Genomic DNA, 18,482 nt, shown 5'->3' on the forward strand with positions numbered 1-18,482 from the left:
AGGAAGGAACAGAAAGTATATCCATTCTGAGTCACGTCCCCAGCAACAGATACACTTCTAATAAGTGTCAATGACAAAGCACTCTGAACAGGCGCTATATCAATCATTAAGAATGCTAACATCAGGGTTTTGCCGGTTTTCTTTTTTTAAATTTAGACTGAATGACTTCTATGTTTAAGTGTTTGGCGGCCGCCTCTAATCAAGTTTAGAGTATGCTTTCTCTTGCACTTTGTGTATGACAGAAACAGCAAACAGTGCGTGAGAAATACACTCAACTTGATTAGGAGGTAGAGACTGAACACTTACAAACATGCAGAACAGCTCCAAACCTGGCATACTTTGAAGACGCATCGTTATAGAAATGTTTTTTTTTTTTTTTTTTTCTGGAGGGCCATTCCACTCCAGGTTTAACAGGTTAAATGAGATAATGAAATACTTCAGGGACTGGACGGAGGTTTCATTGGTTCAATTATACAATTTAGGAACAGGGCTGAAACAAAGACTAGGACTGGAAGGAACAAAGTTTTTCCACCGCTGGTTGAGACCAACTGAACAGGAACCCGAACCAGAGCTCAGAACCACTGCGCCCTGCCGAACATGATGTGCTCAGTGGCATAGGAACCATGCTATAAACCTGCACAGCTTCACCCTGTTCAGTGGCACAGGAACCGTGCTATAAACCTGCACAGCTTCCCCTGGGCCTCTGGCTGCTGAAAGGCTTCACTGAGTCGCAAACACACAGCTCCCCTCTCCCCGGGCTCTTCTTTCAAAACCTGAAAATTAAAATAAAACAAATCAAACCATGCTTGTGTGTTAAACGGGTGGACAGAGGACTCCCACTGCATGGCAATTTGATCAATTCCTGGTTTTACTATGAGTTTAATAAGACATTCCTGAGTTTGTTACCTGCACACTATGGCTAATCAAGCTTGTAGTAAAACCTGGAAAGTGTGAAACTGCTATGCAATAGAAATCTTACTTCTACCCCTGGAGTGTCAGATATACAGGCATAAATGCATGAATATGGCCCCATAAGAGGAGAAAGTAATGCAAAAAGGCTGGTTCATAGTTCAGTGAAACACATGTCCTTGTGCACCTCTGGGGACTAATCCTGAATCAGTAGCTTCTAATGAATAAAACGTGACCAGCTAGAACCGACAGTCTCCCGATTTGAAGTATTAACCAGCCTTAAAAAGTGTAAGAAATTAAGACCAAATAAATACAAGCAGATCTCCCATCATCAATCTTCACCTGGTGAACTCATTTCAAAAGAAAAAAAAAAAAAAACAAGTCAATAAAAAACAATCCGCTTGTACACAGCACATTTCCACAGTGACTAACAGGGTGACAGAAGTGCAGTAACTAGGAAGGATTGGAGCCCTGTACTCACTCCCAAGTCTTTTAAAGTCCACACTGCTGTGGCAGCCATCTCAAGGGTAGCACTTTCTGTATTAAAAGAGAAAAAAAAAAAATCAAAAATTATTTACAGGTTGAAAGAGGCAATGCTGAGCATGTGGGAATTGCTTCTGTGATGAAAGAGTATTACACTGGACGAACGAGCCTGTCCACAAGCAGTTGCCTTGTCACAGGCATACAGTCAGAGTAATAAAACAAAAATGCCTGTACCCTTATCCACACTCCCTAAATAATACACCATTAACACAGGCAGGTTTCAATGAGTGATGATTGTGCATAATAAACACAACCAGCACACAGGCGTCAACGGGAATGTGACTCTGCACTTAAAAGTCTCTTCGACTGGTTATGAGGAGGGAGGGGCAGTGGTCCTTGTGAGGAGGATTATACGGCCATGTCCACTGTGTGTGGGGTGTGGGGGGGGGGGCAGGGGCGAGATCACCACCCTTTGATTCGCTGCCAGACTGAGCAGGATTTATTCATCGCCAAACTCACCAAAAAAAGATGACTCTCCGTGGGCCTTGTCAAGGAGGAATCCCTGCATGCGTTCAATGCACTCCAACTCTGTGAACAAGCAGGCTGGTCAGTGGATTATTGGAATGCACTTTTCTTTGGTGTCCTAAAACACGTGCTATCCAGCTTGCATCAAGTTCAGAACAACACCGCTAGAATTCTGACTAAAACCTGGAAAAGTGAACATGTTACCCCTGTTTTGGCCTCTTTACACTGGTTCCCTGAGCAGTATAGAATTGATTTTAAGATGTTGTTGTTAACTTACAAGGCCCTGAATGGATTAGCATCTAGTTATTTGCAGGAGTTACTGACCCCATATCTTCCAAACTGCACTCTGACATCACAAGATGCGGGGCTGCTGGTTATTCCCAGAGTCAACAAGAGCACCACGGGAGGAGGGAGGGCTTTTTCTTGTAGAGCTCCGAAATTAAGGAATGCTCTGTCTTTGTTTGTCAGAGAAGCTGGGACCGTTACAGTTTGCAAGTCAAGATTAAAAATGCACTTTAATAAAATGGCTTTATCTTCATGGGTTTTAATGTAACTTTAAAATTGCTATTTTTGAATTGTGTGTACTGTTATTTAAATGGTCTGACTGTGGCAGTTGTATGTGTGACATGCTACACAAATGTATTGTGGTTTGTTCTTTTTTTTTTTTTTCTGCTCTGTGCTGTACAGTGCTTTGCGATACTTTTGTATAAAAAGTGCTATATAAATGCAATAACTACCCCAGTAGAAGTATCCCGTCTTCCAGCTCTCCTGTTGTACAGCATTGCTGGAACACTCACACTGTCTCTTCCAATACGCATGCTGCTCTTTTAACCGAGACAGTTCAGGAGATGTACAGGCAATGCTCGCTCATGTTATTTTGGCACAGTACAGTTTTCCGGTTTCCTTGACTGCAGAAAACCTCTTTGAATACATTAATGTAATGATGCAATACATTCCGTGTGGCTGGGAACATGTCAAATGGAAAATGCCGTGCATTCAAATCAGTCAATAGGGCCTGTCCATGTGTTGTTTAAACATAATTTTTCTTTAAAAATAAAACTTTCAGTGCAGGAGTATTTACTTTCGCCCACGTAGCTTTCGTTAAACTCCCATAAGGGACTCTAACCCTAATTAGGAGTCCTTGCAAAGTCCTCACACACTATAAACAAATGTGTGTGTGTGTGTGTGTGTGTGTGTGTGTGTGTGTGTTGAAAGCGGCGCTGTACTGACCTGTGAGCGGGGAGTAGAGGTGCTGGAGTCCAGAGACAGACCAGGACAGCGCCCTCAGCAGGGGGCTGAGGACACTGCACAGGAAGAAGAAGAAGTCTGGGCAGTGATTGGGCTGGTTCAGCTATAGCACACACAAATAAGAGAATCATAAGCAATTCCAGTGTGCTATTGCAGAAGGACTGGGGCTGAACCCCACAGCAGAGAAACACTCTCCTTTCAGGATTTCAATGAGTAATCAGCCTCACATGGGCTATCCCAAAATGCCACCCATTTTTACAAAAGCACTGAGTGGAGAGTTTAAGGTCTACAGCAAACCTAATTACTACCAGGGATGGAAAGAAGACTCCCACTGCATAGCAGTTTGAGCCATTCCTGGTTTAATAAGACACCTGAGCTTGTTAAATATAAACTGGGGTTAACCCTTTGCGGTTCTATTTCGGACCAGGTCCGACATTAGAATTTTCCCTTTCCGGATGTCGGACCCTGTCCGGCATCATCAAAAAGACGTCAAGCACAGGTCTCTAGTCGTTTTTTCTCCGGAAAGAACACTGGCCAAGTGAGATTAATAGGAGCCAAAAAAAAAAAAAAAAAGATCTGAGCAATACACATAGTCCCTGCACTACAGAGATAACACAGACAAACAAGACAGCTGCTTCCACATCCAGCACAGGAAAAAAAATATCACAGACATTTGCAGAGCTTTTTGAAATGTCATAGTAATAAAATAATGACTTGGATCGTATTATTGAGGAGTGATGAAACGAGTGATCAGGAGATGATTTATCAGTATGCACGACTGTGAAGAGGTATGTGACAAAGACAGCGAACAAGGGGTTGGGTGGGGCTGGAGATACAGTATCGAGTGTCCCGTTGATATGCAGTGCCTTTTAAACTTGTTTTACTGTGAATAAAATTACTTTTAAAACAGTGCGTGTAAAATAAACAGCGCATGTGAAAATAAATTGGACCTGACATGCCTGACAGGCGCTGAATAAAATGGACCGCTAAGGTTTAATCAAGCTTGTAGTAAAACCTCTTACGGGCGAAACTGCTATGCAATAGGAGTCCTATTTCTATCCCAGATTACAAACTTTAACACAAAATATAAAAAATGGCACTAGCTGAAATGCTAGCCTATCTACTAATTTAACAAAATATTAAAAGAAAAAAAATACTGGAGTTTCTTTTAGCGTTTCTAGATTGGTTGCTATTGAGTGTTCAATAGCAGTGGATTCTTCAGATTTGTGTGCTTGGAAGTCTGGGCTATTTGAAGTTTTGATGAAGCAGCAGCAGCAGCAGTCAGCTCCACGTTACCTTGTAGGACCGGCGGTCCTGCGGCTCCTCGCAGTCGCTGTCACTGTTCGAGAGGTCATCGAAGGACTTCCACAGCAGAGCCTGATGCCTACTCCACAGGTCACACAGGGGGCGCTCTCGAGGGAGCTGGGGGGGGGGGGGGGGGGTGTACCGGAGCAAAGAAAATGGAGAGCAGTGTTAAACACCACAGCAAAAAACACAGGGTATCCCAGTGTGCAGGACGCTGAACCACTTACACAGACTTGTTATTTGGTAATGAAAGTGTCCAACACCTGCATGTAAAAATAATCATTTACAACAGTGGCACTTTCTGGACTCACCTCCTCCATAACGAGGATCCCACAGCGCACCAGACTGTCGATCGAATCCTGAGCAAAACTGTAGACCGACTGACAGGGCTGGAGAAGCAGGCAAGACACACAGTTATCATTATTAATTAATGCATTATAGTTCAGAACACCAATCTGTTCAGTAAGACTTTACCGACACATTTTCATGCATTTGTAATTTTGCCACCAGCTTTGAAACCCAGGGAGGGAAATAAGACTCCTAATGCACAGCAGTTTCATCCATTCCAGGCTTTACAGTGAGTTAGCCACAGAGTTTCTGCAACAAGCTCGGGCGAGTCCTATTGATCAAACTGCTATGCAATAGGAGTCTTATATCATCCCTGGGATGGCAAGGTGTCCTTTGGCTTTTAAATATGGAAATGAGCAGGGGTTCCAGGCCAGATGTGATGGACTGCGACAAGCCCACTACCCCTCCCTCCTCCTCTGCAAGGTGGCTGGAGAACTGAAGAAATGGACCCAAGACTGGACATGCACATCACTGGCTCAGACCTCATTAGCACCAAGGTTGGGACTGTAACGTTAAGGTAAACCAGGGACTGTGGAACAAGAAGTTACAGTAATTGTAACAAAGTCACCCTAGAAATCTCACAGCCACTCTGCACTCCCACTGGCTCCCAGGGTTGCAGTTTGGAAAGATATTTTATACCACACATGGATTTGTTTTCCAAAACTTAACTGGTACTTCTTACAGCAGAAGCAGAGATCATGTTACAAAATGAAAACACACGTTTGCTAGAACATACATTTCTGTCAACCCTGCACATTTGAGCCCTATATAAATCAGATGTGCACAAGAGGCACAATACAACTCACTGGATTAGGAGAGGTTCTCATTGGAGACCTCAGAGTGCTACATAAAACATCCTGTTTAAAATCATAACTTGATTCAGCAACTTGGTAATTACCACTGAGAAGAAAAAAGAACAAAAAGTATTAAAATTGCAGAGTCAGTCAAGAAAAACAATGAAACAGAACACCCTGGAAGGATTTCATGTGCGCCAGGAAATTAATGAGGAATGTAGGCAGTAAAGCCACTGCTTCAATTTTTTTTTCTGTCTTTATATTTATGGGTTTAATTAAACCCCCTCACTCCCTGCATCTCTCTGCTGTGAAACACCAGGCCAACTGGCAGGTCTGCATAGATCAATACTGCAAACACTGGCCCAAACTCTCTCTTCTTTCCAAGCAAGATGCATTGACAGCTTTGGAATGGATTCCTCAAACAGGGAGTTTATAGTCTGAATAAAACAGCAGAATAATAATCCCTGCTGTATCCCTGCCCTGACCTCTCATTGCTCTCAGTCTCTAACCCTGCCCTGACCTCTCACTGCTCTCAGTCTCTAACCCTGCCCTGACCTCTCACTGCTCTCAGTCTCTAATCCTGTCCTGGTAACTCACTGCTCTCAGTCTCTAACCCTGTCCTGGTAACTCACTGCTCTCAGTCTCTAACCCTGTCCTGGTAACGCACTGCTCTCAGTATCCGACACAGCACAGGTAGTGAAGCTAAGCTGTACTGAAGCTAAGCTGTACAGAATCCCTCATTGAGGGTATGCACTAGAAGCAGCAGGGCCTCACTGGGCAGTAACTGGCACAGTTACACAGCTAAATGCCGTAAACCCTACCCTTATCTCCATCTCTCTATCACAGCAAGGATATTGAAGTTACCCACTGGCAGCAGCAGGGCCTCGCTGGGCAGCAACTGGCACAGCTGTGCCGCTCGCTCTGTCAGCTCCTCCTGGCACAGCGCCACGTCGAAGTCCATCTCCTCAGAGTTCACACAGTCCATCATCTCAGACAGCATGGCGCTGACAGCACAGGCTAGTGCAGAGAGAGAGAGAGAGAGAGAGAGAGAGAGAGAGAGAGAGAGAGAGGAATCTTAACTTTGCACACTTAAGCACAGTAAGCACTAAAACAAAGTGTTGCTTCTGAAGATGGCATCAGGTAAAGTAACATGCAGTTACTCTAATGTGTGTTCTCCATTAGAAATGTTTCCAATAGTAAAAGCATAACAAGATATGGATAAAGCATAGTGAATGCATGGTAAAGCATAGGTAAGCACTGTAAAGCAGAACGCTATGGTAAAGCATATTAAAAAATGGCACACCAGGGTAAATACACAGTATAACCATGGGAAAGGCAAAGAGGGGAAATTGTAATACTGCCACGGCACACTTTTATAAAGGCTGGGTCCAATTTCCAACATTAAGTTTGGAAAAGTTCCTCCCTTCTCACCCCCGACTGCTTCGTGTATGAAGAGGTGCTGCAGTGCCCCACAGTGCTGGGAGAGGGTCATGGCTGCCTGCGGAGTGCTCCGGGGTGCGACGAGAGGGGCGGGGGCGGAGGGGGGTGTGCACAGCACCAGACTGTCCCGCAGCAGGGTCATGGAGTGGCACAGTACCTCAGGGAGGCTCCCCCCGAACCCCACATCCCGATTCCTGAACAGGACCTCCTCCAGCAGCCAGGAGAAATCACGAGCCAGCCGTGGCACTCCCACGCCCTGCCGCACAGACATGGGTTCAATCAGGGGTAGCAGTGACGTGTTATAATGTTAGACATTCAGCACTGACATTCTAATTAATTTCCTAAACGTTCACATTTAAACACAATTCCACAGAGTATGGCAGCCCTTTCTTATATTTTCCAATCAAGTTCACCCCAGTCACTCAGAATGAATCTCCCTGAGTGTGATTCTTCTATGGCCCTAACCCTGCGCGTGTATATGCACGTCTGCTTGTGTGTATTAGCCCTGACCAGGTCCGACATTACAATTTTCCCTTTCCTGTCCGACATCAAAAAGACATGAAGCACTGGTCTCTAGTGTTTTTTTCTCTGAAAGGTTTTCTCTGCTTTTTCTAATTGCCAAGCGAGACCAATAGGAGCCAAATGAAGCCGCACAAAAAAAAGGGGGTGTATCTGATAGCCCCCCCCCCCCCCCCCCGCACCACAGAGATAACACGGACATTAACAAAGGAGACAGCTGCTTCTGCATGCAGCACTCAAAGAATATCACAGACTTTTGCAGATTTTTTGGAGAGTAATAATAAAATAATTACTTGGATCACTTAGTTTGGTGATAAAGCGAGTGATCAGGAGAGGATTTATCAGTATGCACGTCTATAAAGAGGTATGTGAAAAATACAACGAACAAGGGGTGGGGCTTGGCTGGAGATACAGTACTGAGTTGTGATTCAGTGCCTTTTAAACCTGATTTACCCTAAATTTTGTTTTGCTTTTTTTAAACCGTGTGTAAAACAAACAGCGCATGTGAAAATAAACTGGACCCGACGCGCCTGAGAAGCGCTGAATAAATGGACAACAGAAGGGCTACAGAACTGATTTAAGCTCAGTATTCCAATTCTTTTAACTGGCCTATCATTGAAAAGCCCAGCCCCTCTTTCTGCACTTGGGCCCAAATGGATTTAATCTGCTGCTGCTGATAGGTGTCTGCTTTCAAACCTCTTTTAACTCAAGTCCCTGTGGCAGATGGAAACGAGCCATTACAACTTTGTTAGCAATATTTCATTTCAGTTTTTGCCTCAATAAGAGGGTGAACCAACTACTGGACCCACGCAGTCTAAACACTTGGCAGCTGATCGTCGTTTACTTCAGTTCTCTTCTCTGCAGACAGTTCTGTTCCAGGTTACTTTCTACCCCCATGTCATCCTAAGAAGCCTTCCACTTTTATAAATTTCTGCACCGTGTGCAAAGCATTTAACAGTATACAGAAAAGACTGGGAGGAAACGCTGCATACGAAATGAATGGGCTTACATTGCACACTACTACATAAATACAAAGGCTAAATCCTACATGGACAAAACAAAAATTATTTTACAGTCATTGCTTAAAATGGAGAGCTGTATGCATTGATTGCGTCTGTCTGTTTTGAGCACCATATAATACAGGAAGTATGGACTGGGAAATCTGCCTGCAGGTTTGCCCACAGTGGGCAAAACTGCAGGATCCTATACTCTGGGTAAATTCTGATAGCACACTGTCGACTGCATGAATACCCTCTATGTGCGTTGAACTGTTTTTAATGTACATGTTCAGATAATTGTTCTGCATACAAAAGCCCTTACAAACAAACAAAACAAAAAACTTGAGGAAAGCAGAGTGCAATGCCACCCCTGATCCACCAGGTGGCGCCCCAGGCAATGGCTGATTTACCTTGCGGTGTCTGTGCAGGCACAGGCAGGACAGCATGGATGTGGACATGACGGCAGAACAGGAAGTGGCCGCTGAGGACAGGAAGTGCAGACACAACAAAAGTGAATCACAAACAAACAGGTTTTCCCCATGGCAAGTACATAAACCCATCAAAGTGGAAAAATTACAAGATTCATTTACCGGCAGACAGAGTTAAACTGCTTTACAAAAGGTGACACGACTTCAGGGATGGAAATAAGACTCCTATTGCATTTTCACCATTTCCAGGTTTTACAACAAGCTTATTTAGCCCCAGTATAGAGGTAACAAGCGCAGGTACTCGTGCTAATGAATAAAATAATGTTTTTAAAACGGATTTCCCTGTTAAACGTGTGCAACGTTTCATTATGCCCACCACTGCCTGCTCCATTATGCTGTCCTCAAAGAGCATTACTATTGGATTGCCACAGCTTTACCTCATTAAAAAAAGCACTAAATGAATAATACATTCAAACAAAAGTGAAAGGAAACCGAAAAAAGAAAAGAAATGAAGCGAATAAAAGACAGTTATTTCCAAAGAAAGAAAAGGTATTAGGATTGCATTTGGCAACTTTTATTAAATCCATCAAATGTATTGCTCAGCACAGTGGGGCAAAAGTTTAAATAAGAAATGTAATTAAATACAGAGCACTCTATTAGTATAGGAAAGAGAACTCCATGCTCTGTTAGCATAGGAAAAAGAAAACTCTTCTCACCACAGCAGAGCGCTCTAGCAGTATAGGAAAGAGAACTCCATTCTCAACATAGCAGAGCACTCTAGCAGTATCATACACTTGAGTGTTTAATAAGAACATAAAGTTTACAAACGAGAGGAGGCCATTCGGCCCATCTTCCACGTTTGGTTGTTAGTGGCTTATTAATCCCATAATCTCATCAAGCAGCATCTTGAAGGGTCCCAGGGTGTTGTTCTGTATTGTGTATAGTTGTCTCTTGTAAAAATACACATGTACAGAACAACATCCTCTTTCACTGTTCCGAGACAGGGCTTGTCTTCAAGTAGACGATATGGCGAAGGGAGAAAAAAACATGCTTACAGTACAGGAGATGCTTGCAGAGGCTGGCCACCAGATGGCGCTCCTGTTCCTCCAGTTGTGGGCAGGCTGCTGCTGGCAGGACCCAACCGAGGGATTTATCTGCAAACAGGGAGTCAGACCTGGGGCGGGAACACAGGGGAGCTACAGTAACTGATTCAATACTGCAGGGCTAAGAATGAGAACTCCACTCAGCATTGCAGAGCGCTCTAGCAGTATAGGAAAGAGAACTCCACTCTGCACTGCAGAGCGCTCTAGCAGTATAGGAAAGAGAACTCCACTCAGCATTGCAGAGCGCTCTAGCAGTATAGTAGACATTGTAAATGACAAATGTACAATACTTGTTTTCAAATAAAACACCACAAAACAAATTCCTATCGCCACACTTGAGAATTAAAATAAACACTTCAGAATGAAAGTAAGCTATAATAAGACATGGCTAAACTGTTTACCGATCATAAAAGGAGTAGAGACGATACCTTGGAGTTTGCTGCAACTCGCTGGGTCTATGGGCAGGACTGAGCCCTGTCAAAGACCCTGCCTTACCTGATCGCAGGGGTTTCCAATTGACACCAGGTAAGAACCTGTTTGGACACGTGTTCTATGACAACTGAACTACACTTTCCTTTACAACACGCAGCTACTGTGTTCAAACCGCGGTCGAACATACACTCCGTCCAAAACTTTTCCCTGAATTTTGTTACAATATATATATATTCAAAAGCAAAAAAAAGTGTATACTTTATGAAAACCTTCAATAAAGGATAACTGAACCTATCAACAAATGTTTAACAGAGGTGCCATCTCTTCAAGGATATATTTAAATGTATATCCTTTCTTTAAACAGGTGAGGGGGGACTTTTATAAAAAAAATAAGTTTTTTTTTTTAATTTATAAAAAGAAATTCTAAATGTAACACTATTTACTGTTATTAAGGACATTAGCTATGGAAGTCCCTAGCAGAGAGGTTAACAAACTGTGTCCAGTTACCTGGATCCCATCACGGCTGGCAGCAGAATGTCCTCCAGGGGAAGCCCTCTGACTGGCAGACGCCCACTGCTCATCATCTCCTGCAAGCAGCAGCACAGCCTGTCAGATGAGGAGCAGCACAGAGGCAGGGCTGCAATCACACACAAGCCCTGCACAGAGTCCTGGGTCTCGCAACCACCTTCAAGAGGTATAGTGCTGGGACACACCGGGACTCCCACTGCACAGCAGTTTGATCCAGTCCTGGTTTTAATCAGACACACCTGAGCTTGGTACCGGTACACAAAGTTAACACCCACTGCTAGATTGCTCCACAGGAATAGTGGGGATGGTTCAGTATTTTTCCCACAAAGCTTTCTTAGTTTGACTAAAGCCTGTTCTGCTATTTAAACCTGTCTCAAAGCGCTGTGCAACGGGAGTCGTTCTTACCTTGAGTGAGAAGGGCTGCCCGAAGTCCAGACGCACACAGCTGTGACTCCTGCCCAGGAGAGAGAGAGAGGAGCGAAGGAGGGACAGAAACCCACCACAGCGAGGGGCCTGGACTCAGGACAGCAAAGCAAGACCGTATATTATTGAAATCCAGTCCAGTTAGCTGCAACCACCAAGATAAAACAGCAGCGCACACACAGAGGATCCTCATAGTACGATAATTGCACAACACACAAAAAATTTAAATATTTGTATAAAATCAAGTGTGTATCGGGAATGGAATAAGACTTGTATTGCACAACAGTTTCACCAACTCCAGGTTTTAATACAAGCTTCATTGGCCACAGTGTATAGGTACCAAGCTCAGGTGCGTCTATATCAAACCAGGAATGGATCACACCGCTGTGCAATGGGAGTCTTATTTCTCTCGCTGGCGTATCGGATTACAGCCTAATAACAGGAGGCTAGGAGTGTGTGGCAAAAGGATGACGCAAAATAAATCAAGGCAGGCATTGATGATCACGAGTGTGACGCAGACTGCCTGGTAGGCACCATCAGGACCCTTTAAGCACTTTTGTGTTTAATTTTAGAAAAAAAAAAAAGCGTTCTTTTTAAAGTGCCACTAGTGTGCCCTAGAAAGCTCAGCCAGACTCACAGCACCACAGGAAGGATTTTGCAAACGGCTGGCTCCATGAGAAAATGGATGTCTTGTGCAGCACAGAGATCGAACAGCTCCCTGTCACGATTTATACCTGCTCCCAGAGGTTATTAATCATGCACACATTTAGAACACCGGAGAAAGACACTAAAAACAGAGTTCTGAGCGAAGCGTTTTTCTGAAATCAGGTTTATTTTTGTATTTCTACACACTCCCTTAAAGGCTTCATGGTGTTACTGCAGTTTTTTCCCCCCCATGTTTTTCCTCTGGTTATACTGTGTGTTTATCATAGATTACTCTGGTTTGCCAAGTTTAATTTGCTTTAGCACACCTCACTGTTCAGTACAATGCCTGCCTATTCTTTATTACACTTTGCTCTGTTTTTATTGGGTTAAGCTTTTAGAAGGGTTTCTAGGTCAGTAGTTATGGATGATCTGAACAGAGAAAGAAGAACATGCTTGAAGTTTGACGGCTGCAGTAATGAAAACGCACCGGAACCTCTTCATCAAGGCTGTCAAGGGAGCAACTGAATGAGTAATTAACATGGGAGTGGCCTTACTACATAGTTAAAAAACATTAGGATGGATTGATACAGGGTTAGAAACTCACACCAGCCATGCTGCTGCTGCACCCAGTCCTGGGGTTCCGAGTTCCCCACAGTGAAGTCTACACTGAAATTAGTAAACAGTTAGTTTGAGCAGCAGCCCGTTAAATATATCGCTCCTTCCTTTTAGCTGCAGAAAAAAACTCCTAACAGTCAAAACTTATGTAAGTGTGATCATTTAATTTACAAAGCAGATTTAGCCTGATTTCTCACACTCCCGGCACCTGTTGATTGCAATAATATACCTGGATAAGGAGTTCTGAAAGGCAGAACTGGGTGCAGGAGTGGTGGAAGTTTCTAACCCTAAGCGCATAAGGGTCCCCTTTATAGATCACAGCCAAATGCTAGTCGAAATATCTATTAAAAAGGAGGCCAGGAGTGTTTGATAAGTTTGTACCTGCTGTCGAGAGCCTCTCAGCCCTTCCACTGGTGCGTCGTACGCAATGCCCACTGGTACCAGCGCCACGTCAGGCACAACTCCGCAGCACACTGCCTCTCGAACCCAGGACAGCCACTGCGCGCTGTAGGGAGACGGGCGCCGCTCAACACAGCCAGGCTCCTCCATGAACAGCAGGAGGTGCTGCCCCTCAGACAGGAGCTCAGAGACAAACTGCAGCACAGAAAGGGAGAGACAAGAACTCAGACACAATGCTGCACAGAGAGGGAGAGACAAGAACTCAGAGACACACTGCAGCACAGAGAGGGAGAGAGGGGAGCTCAGAGACACACTGCTGCACAGAGAGGGAGAGAGAGGAGCTCAGAGACACACTGCTGCACAGAGAGGGAGAGAGAGGAGCTCAGAGACACACTGCTGCACAGAGAGGGAGGGAGGGGAGCTCAGAGACACACTGCTGCACAGAGAGGGAGAGACAGGAGCTCAGAAACATACTACAGCACAGAGAGGGAGAGAGAGGAACTCAGACACTACAGCACCCAGAGAGAGACAGGAGCTCAGAAACACACTGCAGCACAGAGAGGGAGACAGGAGCTCAGACACTGCAGCACAGAGACAGGAGCTCAGTGCAGCAAACAGGGAGAGGGAGATGTTTCTGTACATTTACCACATTCTTGGTAGTACTTGTACGACTTGTCATGGCAATAAAGACACTTTGAATTTAAAAGGGAGAGCAAGCGAGCGAGAGACACACACAGGGGTCAGAAAGACTGACACACAACAGTTTAACCTACAAGGCAAGCCATTTTGAGCACACCGACAGACAGGTGTAACAACTCCTTATACTTGTGTATTTATTCAACAGATAACCCACCGAGCTCAACACAGCACTCTGCAGAGCGCCAGTCTCTGTGTCCTCCTTCCCCATGGGACAGCGTGGCGTGAAGATCACACCCATTTTCTGCAGGATGGGCCTGAATAGAGACGAGAACCGCTCTAGTTTAAACCATGCAAGAGAGACATTGCAGCCCTGAGACCAGCTGCTGATTTCACTGGAGTGTCTGAAGTGGGAGGGACAGCTAAGGGGAAGCCATGTCTGACTACAACAGCCGCCCGATTCTATTAACCAGTGATTCTACTAGTCAGCGATTCTATTAAGCAGTTTTAACTGCATTAGTTCATGAGTGAAGGATGTCCGACACATTTAAATCAGCATTACTTCCTCCAAAGGCAACCTGTACCTCAATAAACAGATACACCCAGGGAATGCTCCTATTGCATAGCAGTTTCACACATTTCAGGTTTTAATACAAGCTTGATTAGCCACAGTGTGCAGCCAACAGGTTCAGGTGTGTCTTTTTGAACTCATAGCAAAACCAGGAATGGATCAAACTGCTAAGCAATGGGAGTCTCATTTCTATCCCTGTCAACCACATGGGCAGAACTATTTCCTATTAGCTGATCCTTTCGTTCTTCTGCATCAGGTCTGTACTTGTGGGTGGAAACTCCATGCTGTATAACCATGCAAATGGCAGCATGGGCTTCTCCCAACAGCTTTAGGAGCAGCGAGGGGGCTGTACCTGAGCCAGGTGTGCTTCAGGTCTGTGCTGCTGACCATGTAGGGAACCCTCAGACTGTGACAGAACAGGACCAGTGGCACCAGTGCGTAATCCAGACTGGACTTATGAACGGAGACGAAAACCAGCGGAGCTCCATGCTGCGGAGGGAAAGGAAAACAAATGCAGCAGGAGCCACGGGGTTCAAAGCCACCTACATCTCAGGCATGGAAATAAGATTCCTATTGCACAGCAGTTTCACCCATTCCAGGTTTCAATACAAGCTTGATCAGCCGCAGTATACAGGCAACAAGCTCAGGTGGGTATTTTAATCACACTAGCAATGTGATTGCACCACTTTTTCATCTGTTCCAAGTAATGCTGTTACTTTGCTTGACTTTTACTTCAATTTAAAAGAACATGCTGTCGAACTTTCTGCAGTCTTGACCACGTATCTACTGTGGTGCAGCAGTCTATCTGTATTTGAGGTGTTTGCATATCCTGAACTGAAAAAAACTGATTCTGTGCACAACACAGGAGGATTAGCAATAACGCTAGAGCAGCAATAAAGAGGTAGGAAAGTGGATTTCAGAGTATTGGTGGTTAGGACTTTCAAATAGTCATGCCTACCAGCTGTGGAGCTTTGTGCAGCGCTGCCAGCTGGTTCAAGCTGACCTGCACATTCGCAAACACGCAGCAGAGAAGCTTCAGCAGGATCCACCCAGCTAGCCTAGGGAGGAAATACACAATCACAAAGTTACGACGAGACAGTGTGTGCTGGCAACAAACCCCTCCTGATATAAAACCAGACGCACCCTTCAGCTTACCACAACTGCTACCTGCATACAGACCTGAGTAAAGGAGGGGAGATTGAGGTTTTAATCCCCTCCAGAATCTGCACAGCCTGCCCCCTCCTGGCCACCACTGCAGTCTCCCCACTGTGAGAGCTCCCTTCTGCCACCGCGCCCCCTGCTGGCCCTCCAGAGGAAATGAAGCTCTGAACTCTGGAACACAAAGAAAAAAACACGTTAACACATGCAGAGATACTTAAGTCACCAGGCCCTATTCCCAAAACATTTAGGACTGTTTAAGGAACATTTGTAAGATTCTCTAAAGTTAAAGTTCTATGAAAACTGAAAATAGTAACACTGTAAAAAAACTCTGTATACCTCATCCTTAAACTGCAAAACAGAGGGAGTGTTACCCCCCTCCCTCCGTATCCCCTATCCACCCCTCCCTCACCTGCTGCAGCAGAGCACCCGCTCTGCTCTGTCTCCAGCTGGGCTGGGGTACACCTTGCGCTCCTGAACGAAAAGCAACCCGCAGACCCGTCTCACCAGCCAGCCTCTGAACCTGCCAAAGGGGGGCAGAAAAAAAAAAAAGCCACAACCACTCTTACTTTTTCTTATTTTAGGGATCTCATTCACAAAATGTGGACCCATGCATTGAGAGTGTCCGTCCATCTGTCTGCCAAACTCTACTGTGTGAACATGACAATGGCCTTGATTTTGCGCTGGTCTTCACCAGAACGTGCATCAGCAATCCCAACCTCTTTTAGATGTTTCGGATTGTATTTGGCTGTAACCCGACAAACCCCTGGTTTTATACATGCCTCTACCAGTTTAGTACTTTGCTATTATGCTGCATGTGTCTGCACCAGGGTGGGGTTCACATGCCCTTTTGAAATGGAAATTTGAAAAAACAGGGAATTGACCCCCCAGCTTGGTAAAAGACAACTACCCCCCCCCCCCCCGGTTTCATTGATTAAACATGCATACCGATGAACCAGCACATTTAGACTGCACTTTGCTGCTCCACAGTGAATGAAACCTCTGGGATTTCAAATTAATTCACGGTAGAAGGCTGCAGAAACGATTAAAAAAAAAAAAAAAGGGGGGGGAGGGAGGTGAAAAATAAACGCTTGAACATTTTTTATACCATCTGTTTTATTACTCTCTTGCTTTGGCAAGTGTACAAAACATAATAATAAAGCAATAATAATTCTCCTCGTAAATCTGGAATTTAAAAGGCAAATATTACATGATTAAAAAGCAATAAAGGTTGTGTTTGCCAGTTCACAATAAAAGCTAGATCGCAGCTGCTTGAAGAAGTCTCAAGGTTTACTATTAGGATTTGCTCATGCAGCTATAAAGGAGGGAGATCTGATTACACACAGTCCTGCCCTACAGATCCGTTCAATAACATGCAGTGCTCCCTTGTTATAAATTGTCCCTTTATGCCGCTGAACACAGTATAATGCGGTATGCGCAGAACAGGTTAGAAGGCATTGTGGTCGTGGCTCCCATTTGGCCGTGTGACAGAGACCGAATGATTCTTGGTGTTAGATCTCCCTCCTGACCTGAGAGGACGCTGTGTAAAGGGAGCAGAGTACCCTGGACTGGAAGGTCCGACAGCTCATTCTCAGGGTTAGGTGGAAGTCGGCCATAGAGAAATGGGGCGGAGCCACAGTACACTAAATCATTGACCAGTGGCACCCGCGGATTGGAGGAGTGGCTGCACTCGTTAACCAAGGGGTCGTGGCTGACAGTATAAGGGGATGTGTTGAGGTGATCTGTTCCTTTTTAATGGTTAAAGGTAACTGGAAGGAGAACCGTGTTGTAAAGTGTTTGTTTTGTTCTGTTGTGTCTAAACAATTGCACTGTTTGTTATTATTAGACAGCTGAACACGATCCAGAGACATCGCCAAAGGCCAGTACTAAAACTGGACAACATCACTGCATTTTGCATCACTAAAGAACTGTACTGTCGCTACGAGCACTAGAGCATGCACTGCGTTTGTGTTACGTGTGGGTGAATAAGAACGGGACAGTGTGTTATTTCGGGATCAACCTGCAGATTATAAACAATACACGCGTAATACACGCCTCTGTATTGACTGTTAACACTGTTATTGTTTACTGCTCTTTCGCCATCAGGCAATTGGATTATAAAAATAAACCACCATTGCACCTGGATTATCACTATCTGATTATTGATCACCTGCGCGCAGTTAACCACTTTGCCACAGGCCTGTAATGCCATTACACTAGCACTTGCATTCTCGTATAATGTGGAACATACACTGCCTGAAGGGGTGTAGTGTGAGTGGGGTGCAGTGCAGAACTACCTTGTACGGGTTTCATTTACATGCAGGACATTCTGGAATCCCAGCGAGGTAGAATTCTTGATAAGCTTCATGCCCTAGGGAAAAAAAAAGGCACAAATTACACTGCAGGGCATGGCATTTGTCTGAAATAAGCCTTTCAATGCCATATTAATCCCCCCCCCCTTCTTTAAACATATTTGTGATTTTTCATTAGAAAAGTTTCCTGCTATATCCTGAATCAGGATAAATAGCATGGCAAAAGACTTGAGAAAAGCAAGTCACTCTGCACAGAACTATGGTAAAAAAACGAGTGCTGGGATCAATATTGGAAGATTCATCAATTTTAAAGCCGACACAAAACCCAGTGAAGCCCTCGCTGATCTGACACAAGCAGCTTTTCCTAATGAAATATCAGACAGGCAATAACAGTCACTATTCCATGCATAGGGAACACTGTCATATACAACAGCAAGAAGCAAAAACACAGATATGCAACAAAACACACACATGCGTATATTAATATACTTAACAAAATACTGTCTGCATTAAGACAAAGCAAGCATGTTTCCAGTCAAACCAAAGAGCTCTAGTCTATCATCAGGACCATCACGTATAGCGACGTAGATCGTATCCCGGCCAGCATGTTGCAATAAGTGTGGTATCGTGACATTAGGGCATTTTTATGTCCCCATTAGCTGA

The 18,482-nt window shown here is 44.6% G+C and overlaps 1 protein-coding gene across 1 annotated transcript; it reads right to left on the reverse strand.

The window, feature by feature from the left end:
- On the reverse strand, positions 1–17,876 carry gpat2 (glycerol-3-phosphate acyltransferase 2, mitochondrial). The gene is made up of 19 exons (XM_041233370.1): positions 17,805–17,876; positions 15,920–16,030; positions 15,529–15,681; positions 15,308–15,407; positions 14,702–14,838; positions 13,996–14,095; positions 13,125–13,337; positions 11,466–11,573; positions 11,040–11,119; positions 10,053–10,171; positions 8,980–9,050; positions 7,044–7,308; positions 6,481–6,629; positions 4,782–4,859; positions 4,462–4,587; positions 3,148–3,268; positions 1,912–1,980; positions 1,391–1,446; positions 1–773 (listed from the first exon to the last, which is right to left on the reverse strand). Exons 1-19 carry the CDS (start codon positions 17,873–17,875, stop codon positions 654–656), a joined length of 2,247 nt encoding a protein of 748 aa, XP_041089304.1. The 5' UTR covers position 17,876; the 3' UTR covers positions 1–653.
- Positions 17,877–18,482: the final 606 nt, after the last annotated feature.

This window comes from Polyodon spathula, chromosome 31 (genome assembly GCF_017654505.1).
Source record: "Polyodon spathula isolate WHYD16114869_AA chromosome 31, ASM1765450v1, whole genome shotgun sequence".
Classification (NCBI taxonomy): domain Eukaryota; kingdom Metazoa; phylum Chordata; class Actinopteri; order Acipenseriformes; family Polyodontidae; genus Polyodon; species Polyodon spathula.

What these genes read in the sequence shown, in the direction of transcription:
- gpat2 (XM_041233370.1), bottom strand. Translation starts at nt 17,875, where the DNA reads ATGAAGCTTATCAAGAATTCTACCTCGCTGGGATTCCAGAATGTCCTG. An exon ending in CATACACGAAGCAGTCGGGG is followed by an intron (nt 6,630 to 7,043) that starts GTGAGAAGGGAG and finishes TCTCTGCACTAG; the next exon opens with CCTGTGCTGTCAGCGCCATG. An exon ending in GGACTTTAAAAGACTTGGGA is followed by an intron (nt 774 to 1,390) that starts GTGAGTACAGGG and finishes TTTAATTTTCAG; the next exon opens with GTTTTGAAAGAAGAGCCCGG.